Source organism: Varanus komodoensis, unplaced genomic scaffold (assembly GCF_004798865.1).
Source record: "Varanus komodoensis strain SLA01 unplaced genomic scaffold, ASM479886v1 scaffold61, whole genome shotgun sequence".
Taxonomy (NCBI): Eukaryota; Metazoa; Chordata; class Lepidosauria; order Squamata; family Varanidae; genus Varanus; species Varanus komodoensis.
In genome coordinates, this window is record NW_025336236.1 from 785,851 (window position 1) to 806,263 (window position 20,413).

The window sequence follows — 20,413 nt, forward strand, 5'->3', positions numbered from 1 at the left end:
CCTTACTCTTCCTCCCCCCTTTCCTCCTCCTCCCTCTCACACAGGCATCCTTTCCCCACAAAAGCAACTTGTCTTCATTTCAGCATACAGGGACTGAGATATGCTAAAACACAGAGCAGGGGTGGCCAGACTTGCTCAACATGTAAATGTCAGATGTCTGAGAGTTGCAAGCAGGTGCCTGCAGGTGGTGGCTGTGGGTGGTGAGTGGCAAGTGGGCGCTCACGGACACCCACAGGTGGCAAATCACAAGCCACAAAATAAAGAACCTCAGTCTGGCCACCCCGACATAGAAGTTGGAGGTATAATGCTAGTAACCTGCCAGTATTTTTGAATATAAGATGTCCTTGATATTCTGCTCCCTTTTGGCACTTTGTTGGACAACTTGTAGCAGAAATTCTTGACGAATAATTTGAGGGACAGGACCACTTCACAGTAGGATATCTTGAATGGAAGGAGCCCTGCCTAAGGATGCAGTGTAGGCAGAATGAACAAGTAGAGTTCCTGCTGAACACAATGGCCTGCCTTTATGCCCTACACAGCAGTAGAGTGAACAGGAAAAGGGCTGACATGTGGCTTGAGTTTTGGGCAGACCTGATCCAAAGTGGTCTGCGTAAGAGAAGAGGTTGAGCCTTGCTGTGAAGATGGGAAATAATAGTAGCCTTTTAGCTTGGATAGGATGGATATTGAGGCGTGCTGTTCGTATTGACACAGGTTCTATTCAGATCACATACCAAAGCATAATGAAGGAAGCATGGCATGTTGTCAGCATATACAGAATGTAGTTATGGCTGGCGCCCTCCCTCTGGAGCTTTGTGCTATGTTTTGACACACACGTGCTGAAGAGACAAGCAGCTCTAAGCCATGGTTTTTCTAGTATGGTTGGCCATGCTTTGATTCTAAACTATGGTTACTACAAACCTTGGCTTGGTGTAGGAATACAGCCACTGTGTAACTGAGCCTCCACATAGTCATGAGGAGTAGTATCCAGTGAGTGAAACAAAAGTAATGATATGGTCCTGAGATTTGAAAGATGGTGAGGTGCTCAGTGGTGCAAACAGTCATTTTGGGGGCCAGAAATAAATTAATGGGGCCACAAATAGTAAACAGTTTTCTAGTTGTCAATTAATGAAACTTGTAAATTGCATAAAATACACGAATTGAATGTATCTGATAATCATACTCCTTAAATCATTTCCCATTTCTAATCTGATTTGTTCCTTGACATATATATTGTAGTGCAGTTTTCTGCATTACAGAGGGGAAAAGGATAGAGACGACCAGACAATATATAACGCTAACTTGCATACTGTATTGTTAGCATTAACAACAAATTGTATTGTTCTATAAAAGTGAATCTGATAGTTGTAAAATATTTAAATCAAAGTGCTCTAATTTCATCTTTTTAGATTTGTCGCCTGTGTTTTCAGCATAATACACCACTGGATGCAATTGCACAGTTTAGAAAACATATTGACTTGTGCAAGAAAAAAATTGGGAGTGCAGAGTTGGCTTTTGAGCATGCTGCCTGGATGTCAAAACAGTATGTTGTCCTATCAGTAATTATATATTGTGGTTAGTGAATAAGTGGTTAGTGAATAAGTGGAGTGATGCAAGCTGAAATAAATTTACTGCTGTTTGCTTCAAAACTATTTTATAATCCTTTTTGTATTTACTGTCATCATCTAATTCTGTGAAGAAGATTGTCATCATCCTTGTTATATCAAGAAGGAGGTAAAGCTGAAAAAATCACTTGCCTGTTGCTGCTTAGCGGATAAATTGGGACATTGTCAACCAATGTTACTCTAGTCCAACTGTAAAACACTTTTCTTTGGATAAAACTGAGTTTATTTTTTCTTGTGCTGAAAACTTAATTTCAGTAGACTGTTTTGCACAATCAAACCAGCCCACCATGGCTTATTCAAGCCATGATGGGTTGTATGCCAGCCATGGAGATCTGAACATTCATTGTTGTGCCATGTGTACCCGTGTGGTGAGAGTTGTACAAGGGTTAAGGATTCTTCACATAACCTTACAACAGGTCATGACTTGTTTAACCCTCACACAACCCTTGTTGCCTGAGTTTGCATGACATGACAAGCTGTAGCAGATCTGTGAATATTCAAAATTTGAATCTTTGAATATTCAAAGATCCAAAGGCATGTTGTGTAACCCACTGTGTTTATTTTATATAAGCCACAGTTGGTTTTTTGATCATGCAAGGCAACCCAGAGTTGTCTTGTTCCTCTTGGTCTTACCATGGATGTTCCATAGTATGTGTTTGATGTGAAGTAACATTATTTTGCATATATATTGCCTTCATCAGGATTCTGTAAACTAAATGGAGACCTTTTAGTGATAGAGTAATACATCTTTTACTATGACTCAGTTTGCATGTAATGACGACCAATGTAGTAGAGAATAAGCATTACAGATGTTAAACAATGAATGAAGAAACAATGAAAGAAACCTATAATAGAACATTTGCTGTTTGTTCTTGTTTTTAAATTGTTCAATTTTAGAGCAAATTTGTTCTATATTTTCAGAGTTTCCTATGTAGCTATGAAAAGTGGAAAGCTTGATTTCTTTCCTTAAAATTAGGACTCTCAAGAATTCTGGAGGCAAGATTTTTTGTGGCCAATGATTACCTATTCTGCTTCTGTTTTCAGCTCAATTTCTTCAAAATTTTTAAAGTGTGTCTGTCTGGTTTTAAAAACAGATTCCAAGCTTTTGGAGACTTGTTTGATGAAGCTATTAAACTTGGATTGACAGCCATACAGACACAAAATCCGGGTTTCTATTACCAGCAGGCAGCATACTATGCTCAGGAGCGAAAGCAATTGGCTAATATTCTCTGCAATCATGAGGTGAGTCATGGACTGTCTTATCATGATGTAAGATCCTGTGTAACAGCATAATTTTACAAGGTTTTCTGGGCCAAGTAGGTGTAGGTTTTTGTATTTTCGTGATGTCATATAGTTACTTGTGCTTCTGTGTGCTGTCAGTTGTATAAATACTGATATCATAAGGTTTTCTTCATGCTGTTAATGCTTACTGTGGTTGCACAACTTTAATCGAAAGTCTGCACACTTAATTATAGGTGTGTAGATTATTTTGTTTATCATGCTAGGTGTAGATCACCATGTGCTTGCTCATCAAAAGTTGTCTGAGCAAATAAGAAAAGGGAAATTAAATAAGCTATTTTATATCTTGAAATATCCTTGACATGTCCAAGTCTCTGTGGCCTGATTTGCATATGGCAGTAGCCCAGAGTATGAGTTGACATTATGTACATGCCCTTAACTGTGCTTTAACTAGGAATTGTTAACCATGAACCATAATTTACAATCCAGCAGCAAATCATGGGTTATCTTCCTAGGTTGTTTATAGTTAACCTATAGTTAAACAAGGTTTGTATGTAACAAAAACCCATAGGGTTGATGCCTTGTGAGAACCAGATCATTTAGTTGTATCAGGACTGTGAATGAATTATGTGGAACATAGGTGTTTCCTAGTAAAAGCAAGCTGTAGGCAAATCCCAATTATGTATGTAAGATTGTATGCACAATCCTGTGTTCAAATGTAAGTGTATGACATTGATTGCTTTTGAAATAGTTTAAGCATATTGTCACTTTATTGCTTTAATGTCTGGAAAGTATTTTTGCAACTTTGCCCTACATGGTACATTGTATTGGGTGTGGGTTTTGATCTTTTGTAGCACAAATCATTTGGGATGTTTATTTCTTGGCTTGCATGTTTCATTATTGCTGCTTTTACACACTTTAAAAATGATACTTTTATACTTTTTAAAGTTTATCTTTGCTGGATTTACAGCCTTCTGTGACATATCCCAGTCCGGATCCACTGGAAACTCAAACTGGAATGCTTGACTTCTATGGACAAAGACCATGGAGGCAGGGAATACTAAGTAAATTTTTCCCTATTTTATATCTACAGAGCCTCAACAACACAAATCAAACTGTATCCAAAGCTTAATAGATTCCCATATGACAAGGTTTGCAAAGGCAACCCAAGGCAATTTGCCCAGTGTTGCTTATCTTACACTGCTGTACACAGCATTAAAATAATGTGCCCTAGAATAAGGCATTGTTGTCTTGTAGATGGGCTGTAATGAAGTCAGTAGCCATGATCTGTGTTGGAACCTGTAACCTTAGGGAAATGTAGTTGGCAAGTCTGGAAGCCAAATCTAGGTTGACAAACAAGACACCAAAGTAGCTTTTTCTGAAATACAACCTGTTTCACACTCAAGGCCAGTAAGATGGGCAAAGCTGAAGAATCTCAATGCATGGAGAGAGGAGGGGTTCAGATTTGTTATACAGTTTTAGGACAAACTAGGTCTCTAAAGAGGGACAGCCTTCACCTGATCCAAAATGGAACCAAATTGCTGACACTTAAAAACATGGCAAAGCAACTTTTAAAATGAACACTGGGGGAAAGTTGGCATGAGCTGGGAAGCACTTGGTTAAGGTTGAATGTAAAAGGAATGAAAATATTTCTGATTGCCCAAATGAGGTTAGGAATGGCCAAAAGCATATGATGAACCATGATAACCAGAGAGGCCTAAGGGCCATAGGAGAAGATGCACAGGCCAGAGCCATCAGCTGGTCACACTTGCACAAACACACCACTTGCTTGTATACAAATGCTAGAAGACTCTGAACCAAAACAGGAGTGTTGGAGTTTATTTGAAAGGTGATGTTTGGGCTTTCTTAAGAGCAATCATTTTCCTAATACACCTTTCATAAAGCGTGATGCTCAAATATATTTCATATATTAATATTTTCAGTTCTTTGACCTTATCTGTTAGAGCAGTCTGTTTAAAAGAACAAAGAATATTGCTGGGTTCTGAAACATTCTTTCTACTATGATACAATAGTGTTTGCAATCTGAGCACCCTTGAATTAGAACCAGGCCTGATTCTAACCTAGATATATTAAAGTGTGTACAATTTATTCTGAGGCCACACAAAAATCATTAGGATGGACTTTTCATTGTCATTTGCAGGTTTTGATCTTCATGATCCTGAAAAGGAAAAAGTAGGAATTTTGGCATTGCAACTGAAAGAGAAAAAAGTTCTTCATTCTGTAAGTCAGATTTCAAAAATAAGGATAGTTTCTTTTTGGAAGTATAAATAAGACTATATATCAGTGCTTTCTATTCATCAGGAGCTGATAATCACTTTGCTGAGTAATGCAGTTGCCCAATTCAAGAAGTACAAATGTCCAAGAATGAAAAGTCACTTGAGTAAGTTTCAGTTGTCCAAAAAACAAAACAAAACAAAAGAACTTTTACAGTCTTTTTAATATTGAAAATAATCTAATGTTCTTTTTAGTGGTTCAGATGGGTGAAGAATATTACTATGCTAAAGATTACACCAAAGCTTTGAAGTAAGTATAATTTTATAAATGTGTACTGTATGGTTTTTGATACTTGGTTTTTGAATGTATTTAGTAATTGTAAGAAAGGGAAAAAATTTTCAGCAATCTGTAAAAAATTGGATTGTGTCTTTTGGAATTATATATTTTTCATGTAAGTGTCATTGGTTGTCCTATTCCTGTGAGGAGAGTAGGAATCATGCTTTTTGAAATCTGCTTCTGGCTTCTCTTAGTAAGAACCCGTGTGTGTTTTCTTCTTAGTAAATAGCTTCGGCAATCTTGATGGTATAGGGACTATTGAACACTAATTTATAGGAAATCAAGTGGGCCTCCTCTGCCCCAAAATTAGTTAAGGGCATGATTCAGATGAGCAGTTCTGGCCAACTATTCAGTGAACATAGACAAACCTACAGAATGGTTTGGATCATTGGTAAAGACTTCTGGTGTATCAGCATAATAGAAATATATTGAGATGTGCACATCTATGGCTATGAGGTTGTAGACATAGCTTTTGGGGAGTGTGCTTTATCTCAGAGCCCTCTTTGGGCTCCCAGCTACCATAGAGATTTCTGCAATGGCTTCTTCCCTGAGATCAAAACTCTACCCTTATAGAGTGGAGAAACGGAGCATTTTGGAAGTGTGCTGGTGAGCCGGGAGAGAGTAGCTGAGGTCCAAGAGATCCTAAGCACTTCAAGCTCCCAGCCATACCCGCAACACAGAAAACCATCTAGACGTTCTCAGGAGCATGTGCAAATGTATATCTCCCCTTGCTGGCAGAGAGAGATTTTACTTCTGCCACCCTACTTCTTTCTCAACTTCCTTCCTGCTGGCAGGTCATAGAAAGGAGTGGAGGCTTTATTCAGAAAGTGCAAGTTTGCTCTCTTAGCTTTATAAGAATTACAAGCTCCATTTGGTTGTATAAAAACCTTCTTTCTCAATCTTCTTCCAGACTGCTTGATTATGTTTTGTGTGATTACCGCAGTGAAGGATGGTGGACTCTCCTTACTTCTATCCTGAGCACAGCTCTTAAATGTTCCTATCTCATGGCTCAAATAAAAGATTACATTATGTACTCACTGGAACTCCTGGGAAGAGGTAAGGAAATGTACTTAATTTCTGTGTTAAATAATTATCTATTTTGGCCTGGGTATTTCCCAACATGGGTATATCTGCAAACACTTGGAGCTGTTCTGTATTGAGCAGTTTCTCAAAAAGGATGGCTGTAATTCTTACAGGAATTGTTCCTGGATGTTGGGCCTAGAGAATGTGAGTGGTGTATTTTTCTTGATGCTGGGTTCAGATCATGAAGCTTTTTTGTGTTTATGTAAAGTGACATTCAGTCTTGAGGGCCCCAGCCTGTGGTGGAGTTGTCAGAACATGAATTTACTATCTCATCTGTTCCTTGTGAGAACTATGCCTGTATTTCAAGTAAGATGGTGCCTGGGGAAAGTTAGCATATATTCTAGTATTCTAGAATTGTAAAAAACACTATATTGTAAATTGAAGATGGCTTTTTTCTATCTCATTAGCATCTACTTTGAAAGAGGATCAGAAGTCTCGGATAGAAAAAAATCTGATCAAAGTACTCATGGTCAGTAGGTAGAATTTAACTTCTCTGAAATAGTCCCCAACATTGATTAAGTCTGCGTATACAGCTGAACAGTTAAATTCTTGTTTTGAATTCAGAATGAGAATCCAGATCCAGAACCTGAATGTGATGTTGCTTCTGTGAAAGCTGCACAGAAATTGTGGGCTGACAGAGTTTCTCTGGTGGGCAGCAATATTTTTACAATAGAAGTTCAAGATTTTGTCCCATTTGGTATGTACCAACATTTCATAAAAAGTAACATTTGCACTTACTCATTATCAAATAATTGAAGAGATAATGGAAGTACATAACTTTTTAAACAGTCATCTGTATATTTCTGTAGGTTAGATTTGTAGTGTTCATACTCCTACTAGACTTGAAATAAGGATAATATACAACTTTTCTGGTATACAGTGAGCAGTGGTACAAAATATTTCAGATATGTTGACATATTTCTGCAGGAACCTGTTTACAGTAAAATGGTGGCATAAAAATTGGACACACTTTACATTTCTGTAAAGAAATGAACTGAGAAGATGTTCTGATAAGCCTAATTAGAGGAGTGTCATGAAGACAACTGTGCTTTTCTATAGTTCATTCTTTTTTTCCTGCTCAGAAATATCCTTTAGATCATTTTGATAGAAGTACACAAACTCAACTGTCCCTGTCAAAAATATCAATTTCATGTCAAAACCCCATTGAGTTTTGATAGTTGCCTTTTTCTCAAAAAAGAGTGAGATGCATTTTTGCACTTTTCTAAACAGCTAGATGATCAAGAAAAAGGGCAAAATGTGCAGGATCCTCAGGACAGCCAGGTGAAAAATTTGATGAAGATCTCAGTGTGAAGAGAGTCTAAATCTCTCCATCATTGATAAAACAACCCCAAGATCAAGCCTTGGGTTGTCAGGGTGGCTTATTGCCCAGACCCAAGCTGCCAAGTGGGAAATGATCCAAGTTTGTACAACACAATGCCTCACTGTGGCTTGCCATCCATAATGGGTTGTAATGTCATACAAACCTTACCTGTGTGTGTCAGTGATGGATTAATAAACTGAAACAGAAGAAGTTATTTGGGGAAGTAAAAAATACTCTGTTTCAAAGTGGTGATATAACATTCAAGTCTGCACAACAACAGTCCAATGTATTTGTACTGACAGTACTTAAGAGAGCCTTAATATGTATTTAAACTAGAAAATACTTGAATCATCAGAAATAGGAGCTGCTGAAATAGAGTAGAAATTCTCTACTGAGTAGAGTAGAATAGAGTAGAAATAGTAGAAATTCTGTCTACTGTATATTTAAATTAACTTCTTGAATTGCATATTGACAGTCTCAGCTCAAGTGTTCCTTCCCTTTAGCAAGAACAAATTAGAAAAGCTCATTCTAACTAATCTAGCACATCTGTTGTATCACTGGCCTATTATGAAATTCTCTATTTTAACAGTCATGTGTTAATAATGTGTATTGGACTATTTACGTGATTTTGTTTTTTTCTCCAAATTCTAGTTCAGTGCAAAGCCAAATTTCTTGCTCCAAGTTTTCATGTTGATGTACCAGTGCAGTTTGACATATATTTGAAAGCTGATTGCCCACACCCTATCCAGTTTTCTAAGTTATGTGTCAGTTTCAATAATCAGGTAATTTAAAAAAAACATTCTAAGAAAGATGCGTGTCTTCTTGATGATATAGATGTTGTCATATTCTGCTAATCAGTTCAGTGCACAAAATGGGCTGGTTTGCATGATCAAATCTCAGCCTAATATATCAAGATATGAATGAGCTTTATGGGCACACATGCAGCATCTTACTTCTTTTGCAGCTGAAGAAACTTTTGAGTTCATCAACTCACTATAGTTTCATCTGAACTAGGAAACTACAAGATTAATGGGTTTGCAGCAAGCCAGGATGAGAAGCCAGCTTCAGAACATGACTTCATATTCTGGTTTACTTTGGAGATGATAGAAACCTTCTTGTTCCAATTTGCTCATTTGCACAAAGGGAACAGCATATTTATTTATTTATAGCTGTTCTATACCATCGTCATTACCAAAAGTCTCAGGCATATTGGTTGCATGTGCACAAAGACTCATTTATATGTTTCCTTCATAAACCAAAATGTGGAAGTTGATGTAGCCCAGTGTCCAAAGTTGATGGAGCTTCCTTTTTGATTCATTGTTTTCTACTTTTTGGAACCTAGATCTTTCTTTATTATTGGTATTTTGAGAGCAATCCTTCAGGTTCTGAACTAATTTAATGAGATAATTAAAATGCATGTATGTTGAATTCTTTCATGGCATTTTGTGCATGCCTCTGTAAAAGAAATAAGAATACTGCTTGTACGATGTTACCTGCCAACCTCATTGTAACCCTTTGCATTAAATGAAACCTTTTTAGTCTCTCCTGCTCAGTTAGTTGAGTGTTGTAGGATAACGGATAATGTAATTTAACACATCTAGAGGGCATAAAGTTGGGGAAGGCTGATACAACCACTAGGAAGTTCCATTGAGTTTGGGGCTCATGCCAAACTAAGTGTACGTAGTTTGTAACCTAGTTGTTACTGCCCTAAATAAAGTAAGGGGTCACACAAGTGGAAATCTACTTAAACAACAGGAATCCTGTCTTTTCTTCCCTGTTGTGCATGTTCCAGAAGATTCCTCCAGCCCTCTGGAGCATAGTTAGGGTGTGTGGTAGGTTCAGCATGCTGCAGAAGGTGAAAGGAAAATCCATGTCCAACAGATCGCTTCCGGTGGTGGAAAGATTCACTTGAATGTAACCCCAGAGCAGTATTTTCTTGGAAAGTATTACTTGTTAAATTACTTTAAAATGCAATTCTGGAACACTTTTAATTGCCCTTATAGTTCCTCCTACAGGACACTGTATCATACATAAGTTTTTTATATGTTGTTACTCTGGTGTAAGTTGCATAATACATTTCATTCATAATAGCAATAGTAATTTGTTTCAGTTTTTGCTGTGTTATGTTACTTTTTTGTTCACATAGGAATACAACCAGTACTGTGTAGTGGAAGAAGCCTGCCCAAAAGGTGAAATCCTGGAACCATCCATACAGGGTACACTGTGTCTTATTCCTGGTAAAACAAAGAAGTTCACTTTCAAATTTGTGGCAAAAACAGAAGATGTGGGGAAAAAGATTGAGGTAAGTCCTCAGTGTACTCAGAAATGTTTCTTCAGACATTGTTAATCTACTTGTTTTCCCCCAGATGGTTTGGACTACAACTCCCAGTATTTCTGACCATTGTCCATGGTGATTGGGTTTGATGGGAGTTGAAACTGAAAACATCCAAAGAGCAGCAGGTTGGAGAAGGCTGCCTTTAAAAGGATGAAAGACATTGTTGATTCCAGTTGAGGAGCATGGATGCTAACAAATGGTTTGGTGTTTCAGCAAAAAGTAAATAAATAAGCTCACTTCTTCAGTCCAGTAAAGAGAATTGCAGTGCTGCACGGCTCAGTATTGTGAGTTGTGGGTGAGATTGCAACCTTGGTAACCAATGGGACGTGGCTGTTCTTCTGGAAAAGCTGGGGATACTGAAGCTAAAAGTTTTGTGCATCTCAGTAGCATTGGGAGGAATCCTACTGAGCTCAGTTTAGCTGACTCCTGAGTAAACATGCAGTTATTTTGGCATATTTCTAAAATTTTTTCACAGGTTGTGGTAGAACAAATCCCCTCACTTTTCAATATTGAACTGACACTTGTCTGTGTCCTCCTCCCATTCAGCTCTTCCTCAATTCTCCAACAAGTCCAGACACAGAAGATACTGCCTTTCCCCCTCTTTTGCAGCTCCTCTTTAGAGCAGTTCCTGCAGCATTTACCATAGAAGCTGCTTTGAAAAGGAGGGGAGAAAAGGCAAGAAGCCAGTATCTCCCCCTTTCTGGACTTTTTGGAGACTTGGGGGCAAGTACTTGAAAAACTGGAGGAAGCTGAGAAGTGTCAGTTCAACACAGAAAAACAAGATAATTACATTGCCAAGTGAGAGGAATTGTCTCTCTCACCTTTAATATTCTGACTTGCCCTGAAGCCTTTTGCTGCAACTACTTCTCTCACTCTGGTTCTTCCTTTGACAGCTGAAACATGCAGGGAAATTGGTAGCATGCACAGGCAAATGGATTGTTTGCACACACACTCATATCTCTGCTTACATCTCTGCTTACTAAGCAGGAATGATCCTCTGATCCAGCCCAATGTCTGCACTCTTTCAATTTATTGTTTTTACTTTTTGGACTCTATATCTTTTTTTTGTTAGATAGTGACCCTTCAGTTTCAGAATTGATTTAATGAGATAAATGTTTGTATCTTGAATTCTTCTGTGGTACTTTGCAAAACTGTTTGAAGATTTTGTTATACTTAGCTGCATATAAATACCACAAATAAATCAAAACATTGTGGCAGCAGGTGTCATCATTGAAGAGGCATTCCCTCTGGTGTCAAAGTGAGTTGAATACCTCTTTGAAGCTGGTGCCTGCCAACCACATTGTAACACTTTGAATTAAACTTAATACTACGTTAATCTTAACATGCTGAGCTTACCACAAGACTTGCTCTGAAAGTGAGCTTGAAACAATATCTACCCTTTTTCAACTTGGTGGAGATTTGGGGAAGTGTTGAAAAGAAGGAGAACGCTGAGAAGTATCAGTGAGAGGTACTTAAGAACAATAGGATTACTTGGCTGTGTGAGGGATTTTCTCTTTCTCCTCTTGGTGCACGTACTCCTCTTACTTGTCAGTTCCCTTCTACAGCTGAAACATGCAAGGAAATTGACAAGAAAAGACTACATATGCCAGATAATATTTTTTAAAGAACAGCCCCATATGCATACTCCTGAAGATCTGATTTTTTTTGTTAATGTGGCCGGCAAGTATTGGCCCTGCCAAAGTTCCATTTGGGCATTGGTGAAAGGGCAATCACTGGCAAGGGAAATCACAGGCAGCACTAGCAAGATTGGGAAGAGTGCCATGGGCTTTTGTGCTGCTCTTGCCAAGTGGCTTTGTAGTTCATCTCAGCAACACACAACAAAGTCCTTCTCCTAGATTCAGATAACAGAACTCACCATGGTGTGACCAAACCTCCAAGAAGCCATGGGTTTTCAGGGTGGCTTGTTTAGAATGTCCCTTATTCAGATGATACAATAACCTACTATGGCTGCTGTCCATACTGGTTGTTATGTTGTATGACTGCAGTGACCACATTCACACAACATGGTAAGCCACTCTGCCTATAAACTGTGCAGTGTGGGTTGTTCACAGAACACCCCACAGTGTGCTGATCAAGCTCACCATGGCTTGTTCTTTCCTCCTTTTTGTCTTGATCCTCTAGCTCAGTGATGGCAAACCTTTTAGAGATTGATTGCCCAAACTGCAACCCAAACCCCACTTATTTATTGCAAAGTGCTAACACTGCAATAAAACCTGAATACTGAGTAAACAGCTTTTTATTGAAAGGTAAAAGTTTGCATTTGGCATGCTTTTGCACAATTAATGTGATCTTTGCTGTTGTATTCATGCTGATACTCAAAACTCAAAGCTAAAGTCTTGTGTTAATAAAAACAAATGTATTAAAACTCACAGCCAGTCCAAGTAAATATATCTATCTATCTATCTATCTATCTATCTATCTATCTATATATCTATATATCTATCTCTATATCTCCTTGGCAGCACACTGACCAGCCATGCGAAAGCTCAGATGAGTCGCAGCTAATGAGTCGCGGCTCATGACATCATCGCCTTATGCCACGGCGCCTTTCTGAGCATCCGCATGGCCCCCATGTGGGCTTTTCACCAATGCTCAGCTGCTGGGGTGATGCTGGAACAACTTGGCTTGCATGTCGACAGAGGCCTCTGAGTGCCCGCTGTGGCACACGTGCCATAGGTTCGCCACCACTGCTCTGGCTGATATCCCAGTGCCCTTCATAGCAACACCTGTCTTCCCTTCCCTTCCCTTCCCTACTTCAATTGCTACCCCTTTTTGTTTTTCACCATTTTTAATTCTTATTTTTAGACATTTCATAAAAGTGCAACTAGGGTCTTCATTTTTTTAGGCCTGAAGGTTATGCAACTGTGCTCATCATACTCTTATGCTTACTCCTTTATTCTGCCAGTCTTTCACAGGTGTCTAAATTAAAGTACGTTTGCAGCTGTTCAATATGTGTAGTCCTGCCTTGACAATGACCTTTCAAGTTTCAGTTATCAAAGGGAAATGGAATCAGTAACAGATTAACAAGATGAGCCTAATATGGGCACAGTTGACAACTGTCAATGGACTAGAGATCAACTGAAAATGAAGTGGTGGAGGGGCTAAAGGAGGTGCACAAAATGGGAGGTGGGAACAATATCACCTCCTTAGCAGAGTAATTCTCTGGCTTTTTATTGTTGAACTGACAGTTTTGTCCGGTGCCACTTCAAAGCTACCCTGAATTTCCAGCTACTCCAGAAAGGAGAACTATTAACTCATCCATTTTTGGAGTACTTATTGCTGCAGTTACTGTGACACCCTGACATTAAAAAAAAAATCCCTGAGGAGGTGGTTGAATGGTCAGAGTGAAATTTGTCTTATGCAGGCAGCTTTAGTTATTCTTGGTCCTGGTACCCCATTTGCTCTTTCTTGCTGTGCCACATTTTAAATTTTTTTGAAATTGTCAGTAATTGCACATTTTTGGTATGGAAAATATATGCAAATTTTATAGCTAGGAGATAAATGCAGAGGAAACTTGCTCACGTGCACAACTTCTGCGTTGCTCCTCTCCACTTACTGCTCTTTCCATTCATGACAACCCATCATAGGTTGAACAACTCTAGAATAAGTCATAGCTTGTTAGGGTTGCTGCTTGCTCAAAACTAAGTGACCTTGCAGGGAGTAGCCTAGGTTCAGACAACACAATAACCATCAGTGGCTAGTTCCCCACAATGAGTTGGTGGGTTGTGTGAACCCAATCAGTCACTAAATTGACTGTGATGAGGAATAGGATACCTGTCTGTCTTTCAGATCACATCAGTGGATTTGCTTCTGGGTCGTGAAAATGGCAGGTGTGTGATGGTGAACTGGCATGGAGGAGGCGGCGATGCAGCTTCTTCTCAGGAAGCGCTGTTGGCTGCTCGTTCCTTCAAAAGGCGGCCTAAACTTGCAGATAATGAGGTTCATTGGGACAGCCTTACTGTTCAGGCAAGCACAATGTAAGTGGGAATGGACATGCATTATGGAATATGCTTTTTTCCTAGCGCAAAGGATTATGTTACTATGATATACGTACCCAATATTTTCATTTTGTTTTATAACGTTCTAAAGTACAATCCATTTATCTGATATGCTTAGGAAACCAAGTAGATTTTTTTCTACTTCTAGAATGCCTAAATAAACATATAATTAAGAAAAAATAAGGTAAGGTGATATGAAATCCCAAACCCTGTCAGTTAAAGGGGTAAACAACATAACAGTATTTGAGACTTCAGACCAGTTTTTATGGGGTGTAAATTGCTGCCTACATAAACAATGTCATTTCTTGATTTCAAGAAGCATCACAACTAACTCATGTTGTCCTGTTTTTACTAGTTTTTTTTTTTTACAGAAGCATTTCAAGCTCCTGTTTTGTTGATGTCCCTTATTACTCTTAATTGTGGTTTCTATCTTGCTCACATTACTGTGAGATTACAAAGGCTGAGAGAGAAAAACACTCAATTTTGGCATTGATAAGTGCTATTGAACAGAGTGTTGGAATGTTGACCTTAGTTTACATTCTAGCTCTGCTCAAGGAATTACATTCAAGAAGCTTTGCTTCTTCCCCTTTGTAAAATGGGAACAGTAGACATTTCTCAGTAAGATGGAAAATGAACAGATATCAGTATGAGCCCCATGTTGGCATTCAGCTACATATTTAGTTAGTAGGGGAACAGAAACAGTTGTTTTATCTATTATACTTGTGAAGAATATGTACTTTAAAGCCCATATTGAAAGCAAGTACTACGTGTAGGCCAACACCTGAAATCAACATTGCTGAACAACCTCTTTTAAACAACTGTAAGACCTTTTTTTGGCAAGAGACTGGGTTGAACATGGGGCATCTTGAGGTTCCTAGCAGAGCATCCTCAGGGCCAATTATTGCCCTCTAAAGTTCACAGGCTTGAAGTATGTGGGGAGGAGAGAGCTTGGTAGAGTTTTGAAAGGTATACAGAACAAAATGTGATTGTTCTGCCCTGCCTGCCTTGCATAGATTGCTGATGTTGCAGTCACAAGCAGAGGCTTGTGCTGTGAAAGCTAGAGGTGGGGAAAGACCAGGCTGTAAGCGTGTTAAGATACAGCAAGTGGTTGACCTTTTTCTTGTTTTCATTAAAGGATCATTTCTAGAGTGCCAAACATTTCTGTCCAGCTCAGTCATGAGCCACCTGCCTTGACGAATGAAATGTACTGTTTGCTTGTGACAATCCAGTCACATGAGAAGACAGTTGCCAAAGACATAAAGCTCACAGCAGGCTTAAAACCAGGTATTCATTGTGTGATGTGATGTATTAGCTGAGAATCCCTGTGGACAGTGATGGTCACATTGTGGAAAGGATTAAATAAGCCCTTTCTTTTGTACAGTTTTAAGACATGACAAGTAAATAGCTAAACAGTTGGAGTTAATGACCAAAGACAAATCAGACTGAAAAATTCAACATCTTACAAATAGGCTTTCTGCTGTTCCAACAACTCCTGAATTATGCCCCACCACCTGCTCTGTAGGGTCCCCTACAGGAGGCTACAAGAAGGGAGGGGGAATTGCCTGCTCTCCATTCTGCTGGTAAAGCAGTTCCATTGGTGGTAGTACTTAGTTGCATGCCACCCAGAGATCTATTTTTAGCACTAAAAAAAGTTCACAGTTTTCTTCATGAATTATTGCTGTCATCACTATTATGGGGTAGTGCTGATTTGTATGTATGCCATCTTTTGAGAGAGAACGTTCATTGTATAGGTTGATATGTTTTTATTTTACTACTTATATGTCAGTCCTTAATTATTAAAAATAAGATTAGATTTTGGTGCATGTGTTCTTTCACTGGTAAAATAGAAAGGGTGGTGAATTTCTCAATGCAAGTCTGATCCCAAAATAATGTTTTGACATTTAAGAACAGTTTCAGAATTGAAGGGAATGGTTTTACTTGATAACAACTTTTTCAGAACCTGGAGTTTCTTTGAAATAGAGAATCAGGCCATCTTGATTTAAAATCGCAAGACTTGCTTCAGCCATGTGCATAATCCTGCAAATGTGTTATTGGAAGATTTTTTAAAATGTTTTGGTTTCCAAGGATGAATGGTATACTTCAGAAGAAATGAAGCTTGCGTGAGCAAAATTTCTGTGTGAACCAATCTGCTACGCAAACCAAATCAATTCAGATTATGACTGTGTTTTGGAAAAGCGAATAATGTAACATCTTATCCATTACTGTGACAGACATAATTATATAATCTACCTAAAATATTTTTTCTTTTGTTGTAGGCCAAGATGCAAACCTAACTCAGAAAACTCATGTGACTCTAAATGCAACAGAAACATGCGATGATTCTTATCCTGCCCTACTTCCTGATATCCCTGTAGGAGACTTGCAACCAGGTGAAAAGGTAAGCATGCATTATATTTTGTCAACATAACAAGTATGAAATTTAAGGATGCATTTATGTTACATATAGATAATGACCCCAATCCAAAAAGAGATTGCACTTAAAATCTCTTTAATTTCATTATGACTTAAGCATAAATAAGATCAGGGCCAGAATGGATGTAAGGCAATACAATGGTAAGCTGTTAATAAATTCATTCTTTTCTCCAAGTATTTATTTGCACATAGTGCAAACTACAACCATATTATTTCCATAGTAAGAGGTGTAACAATTTAGAAGAACAAATGATGGATTAAGTTTGTTCACAGAATTCAGAATAATCAAAAGTGTTTTGGGGTATGATTATACTTTAAAGTAGGACTTCAGAGTTAGTGTACTTAAGATGTTGACTGTTTCATTCTGTCTAACCACTCCTCCTTTTGTTTTTCACTTGCTCTACAGCTGGAAAAACCTATATATATTCATTGTGGAACAGTTGGTACTAGGATGTTTCTTGTATATGTTTCCTACCTAGTGAGTGCAACCATTGAAGGGAAAGAAATTCTCTGCAAGTGTCACAGGGTATGTTGGACTAGTGGAAGCCACTGATTTTCAGTGAAAGATTCTCCTCAGAATGTGTTCTAGCGAGCCTCACTGGTTAAAACAGAAGGCTTTAATGAGTATAAGCAGTTCTTCAGCATGCATAGATAAATTCCATTGAAATTCAGTATGAAATAACCCTAAGTGGCTGTTTTCTAGTGATTGCTTTCCATCCCATCCAGTAATGTGTGAAACAATAAATTTAATCAGAGCAGGCAGATACCACTCGCTCCAAAGTTGCCTGTCTCTAAAGGAAGCAAAGAAAGTTTCTAGGGAGATACTTGTTCTTCATCAGTACTTTTAGATGGAAGTAATCTAGCTTCACTTATTAAGGTCTTCTTCTGTCATACACACTCATTAGGAAGGATACATACAGTCTATGGGAGGAGCTTGCGGCTTTTTCTAGGCTTGCCCTTTATGAATTTTTGTCTTTGCTGCAGTTATAGAAATGGCTTCCTTTTTCTAAATGCAAGAGCTACTGTAAAAGTGTATGGCTTCAAACTGCAATGTATTTATAGTACATATAAATAAAGATAAATAATGCACAGATATGAAGAGCAAAATATAGTAGGAAGGAACCCTGTGTCTCCTTCCATTTTATCTGTGTGTTCCCCATACCTCTCTTCACACCTCTAATTAAGAGTAACATTTCTTCAACATTTATCACATATTGAACCACATTGTACATAGATGAAGTTTAATGGGTCATGAGCTGTACAGACCTGATGTAACATGTTAGGATTGGGATGCTAAATTACTCGCGTGTTAAAATATTTAGCGGGCCAATATGGGACAGCCAGAATAAAATCTATTAATTTTGGAGGCTAATGTGTTATCAAGAATGCAGTCCATCTGGGGTAGCAAAATGCTAGTTCAGATAGGATCAAACTCTTTGAAGATTTGTCACCTGGATGACAGGTCAACACCAAGCAGGAGAGATGGCAGTGGCAGAGGAATTTTAAGACTGTTGTCTGATGTTGATCCCTCAAAATAAAGTGAAAGGCAATTTACGTTTTCATTTGTATGCAGGATGAAACAGTGACCATAGAGACAGTATTTCCTTTTGATGTTGCTGTTAAGTTTGTCTCAACTAAGGTATGTGATGGCAATCTGAAATTACACATAGCTGGATAGACAAAATGAGCAGTAAAATAACCCAGCCTTTGTTCCTCTTCCTGGCAGTTTGAGCATTTAGATAAAGTCTTCGCAGACATACCATTTTTACTGATGACAGACATCCTAAGTGCTTCACCCTGGGCTCTCACTATTGTAACCAGCAAGCTGCAGCTTTCCCCTTCTATGGTACCTGTGGATCAGCTAGAGTCTTATGTGGAGAATGGTGAGACGCTAATGGCATATTCTTAAAGAGCATATTCTTTTGGGATTGCAGTTGTATAGAAACTCATTGAGGGTTAATACATTATATCTAGCAAAGTGGTTGGTATTTTTAATTGGATCATTTACATTTATAACATGCAAGGTTAGCGTAGCCTAAGTCAGGACAGGGGATGGGACCAGATTTTTTAAAAATTAGAATCCCAAGAACAACCAACTGAAGCATAGTGCAAAAGAAATAGAATTACAGAACTCTGAGCGCATGAACTTGTTGTGAGTACCAGAATTGAACACAAATCAGTCTTTCCGTATACAATTTTGCTTATGTTTACCCTAAACGATCTTCATTTCAGTAGTGTAATTTAGGGAAGTGGGGTGGGAGGGATTTGTTGTCACCATTGTTAAACAATTGGTCATCAGAAATCTTTGCAGCTCTTCTGCAAAACACATAAATCTGCTAGTGGATCCCAGTCTACGTTCTGCCCACCATTGGCCAAAGTTTTTAAGAAATATTGGATAGGAGATAAATTCACTTTTCTTTCTGGGTCCTCTCCATCACCAAATAAACATTGTCCACATATTAACAGCAGCAAATCATGGGTTAATTTAGCAAATGCAACCTTTGATCATGCCAGTCAGAAATTGCTACATGACATCTGAACCTGGAGACTGGGGGTACATTTGCACATCACACCAACCCCACCCTGGCAATAATCCACAGTGGGCTGTTTGCTCTGTGATCATCCTACAGTGTGATGGACAGATGATCAGGCTCACTGTGGTGTGTTCATCCTCTCTCATCTTTGTGTTCATCTTTGTTCTCTGCCAGCCCTTCAGTGGGTATCCCAGGAAAGGGACAGCAGAACTAACTTGTCTCCCTTTCCCCATCATAACAGTCCTTTTTTTTTTGAAGAGAAACTTCATTTTAACAACCACTGATAGCCCTGTCAAAGTTCCCAGGCAGTATTTTGCTGTGCACACCGTGTGTGCAAATATGTTTGTTCTATTTCTTGTTTCAGATGTAGACACAATTGTGTAACTGCAGAGATCCACATTTCTGCAAGTGCAGGAATTTGAAGTCTTGGCTGGATCAATCTCCTGGAGGTTACCTTTGGACATTTACCCAAAGAGGCTCCAAATAGGATTTTCTTTTGCTTTCTCTTGTCAAAGCAAAACAAAGGTGCAAGTTGTATTTGTTAACAAAAAGAGCATGATACAATTTATCCCCATGCCGTGGCGAGATCCTCTTTCCCACCTCTACCTCCTACAGTCCGTAGGGTGATGCACTTTCTTTCTTTTTTCCTGAAATTCACTGCTTAGGAAAGTGCCAAAGTGCATCCCATTCCCTTTTCTTTGGAAAAGCAGTGATCCTCATCTGTAGGTAAATTGTGTTTTAAACAACCTATAGGAAACCCACAATTAATCCTTAGTTTCTGAGTTCACATGTCACATAGCAACCTCTAATTGATCTGGTCAATGGCAGATGGCACCCACCACTTGCCACAACTGACTGTAGTTTACTTATTCTGTGATTTGCCACCATTATGTGTAGTTGTATCATCTTGTTGCATTTACCACAAAGTGAAAGTACCTAATTCTATAATGAGGTAATCTTGATTTATTTTCCTCCATCAGGTATGGCTTAGTCTTGGAGAGGCTTGCTGACTTAAAATACTACCTTTTTTATTAAATGCCTGCTGTTCCAGAGTTGATTCCTCTATATGAATTCCACTTCCTTTTTCTTGGTGAACAGTGGAAAATGTTTTGTACAATGTGCTTTTGTCTGCACAATATTTAGCACATTTTACCACACTTGCTTATGTGATTTTAAAGGATAATTTATAAAATAGATGTTCATATTTATTTAGTGTCTGAGTAAGTTTTTTCAATTTTAGACTAAACCTAACTTTT

General features: G+C 38.4%; 1 protein-coding gene across 7 annotated transcripts in view; it reads left to right on the forward strand.

The window, feature by feature from the left end:
- TRAPPC11 (trafficking protein particle complex subunit 11) overlaps window positions 1-20,413 on the forward strand; it is a 36,583-nt gene that overhangs the window by 7,162 nt on the left and 9,008 nt on the right. For 5 of the 7 annotated variants that reach the window (XR_006416598.1, XM_044449839.1, XM_044449841.1 and 2 more), the window contains 17 exons: window positions 1,407-1,540; window positions 2,717-2,864; window positions 3,832-3,925; window positions 5,023-5,102; window positions 5,184-5,262; window positions 5,351-5,405; window positions 6,343-6,488; window positions 6,923-6,984; window positions 7,080-7,212; window positions 8,488-8,618; window positions 9,983-10,138; window positions 13,982-14,169; window positions 15,326-15,474; window positions 16,467-16,588; window positions 17,030-17,149; window positions 18,197-18,262; window positions 18,350-18,506. Coding sequence is in view for 5 of the 7 variants with exons in the window: in XM_044449839.1 (XP_044305774.1) it covers window positions 1,407-1,540; window positions 2,717-2,864; window positions 3,832-3,925; window positions 5,023-5,102; window positions 5,184-5,262; window positions 5,351-5,405; window positions 6,343-6,488; window positions 6,923-6,984; window positions 7,080-7,212; window positions 8,488-8,618; window positions 9,983-10,138; window positions 13,982-14,169; window positions 15,326-15,474; window positions 16,467-16,588; window positions 17,030-17,149; window positions 18,197-18,262; window positions 18,350-18,506 (2,020 nt within the window). In the remaining 2 variants the exon portion in view is untranslated. Of the gene's footprint in view, window positions 1-1,406; window positions 1,541-2,716; window positions 2,865-3,831; window positions 3,926-5,022; window positions 5,103-5,183; window positions 5,263-5,350; window positions 5,406-6,342; window positions 6,489-6,922; window positions 6,985-7,079; window positions 7,213-8,487; window positions 8,619-9,982; window positions 10,139-13,981; window positions 14,170-15,325; window positions 15,475-16,466; window positions 16,589-17,029; window positions 17,150-18,196; window positions 18,263-18,349; window positions 18,507-19,521; window positions 20,407-20,413 lie in introns of those variants that run through there. The other 2 variants (XR_006416597.1, XM_044449842.1) reach the window with 2 other exon arrangements.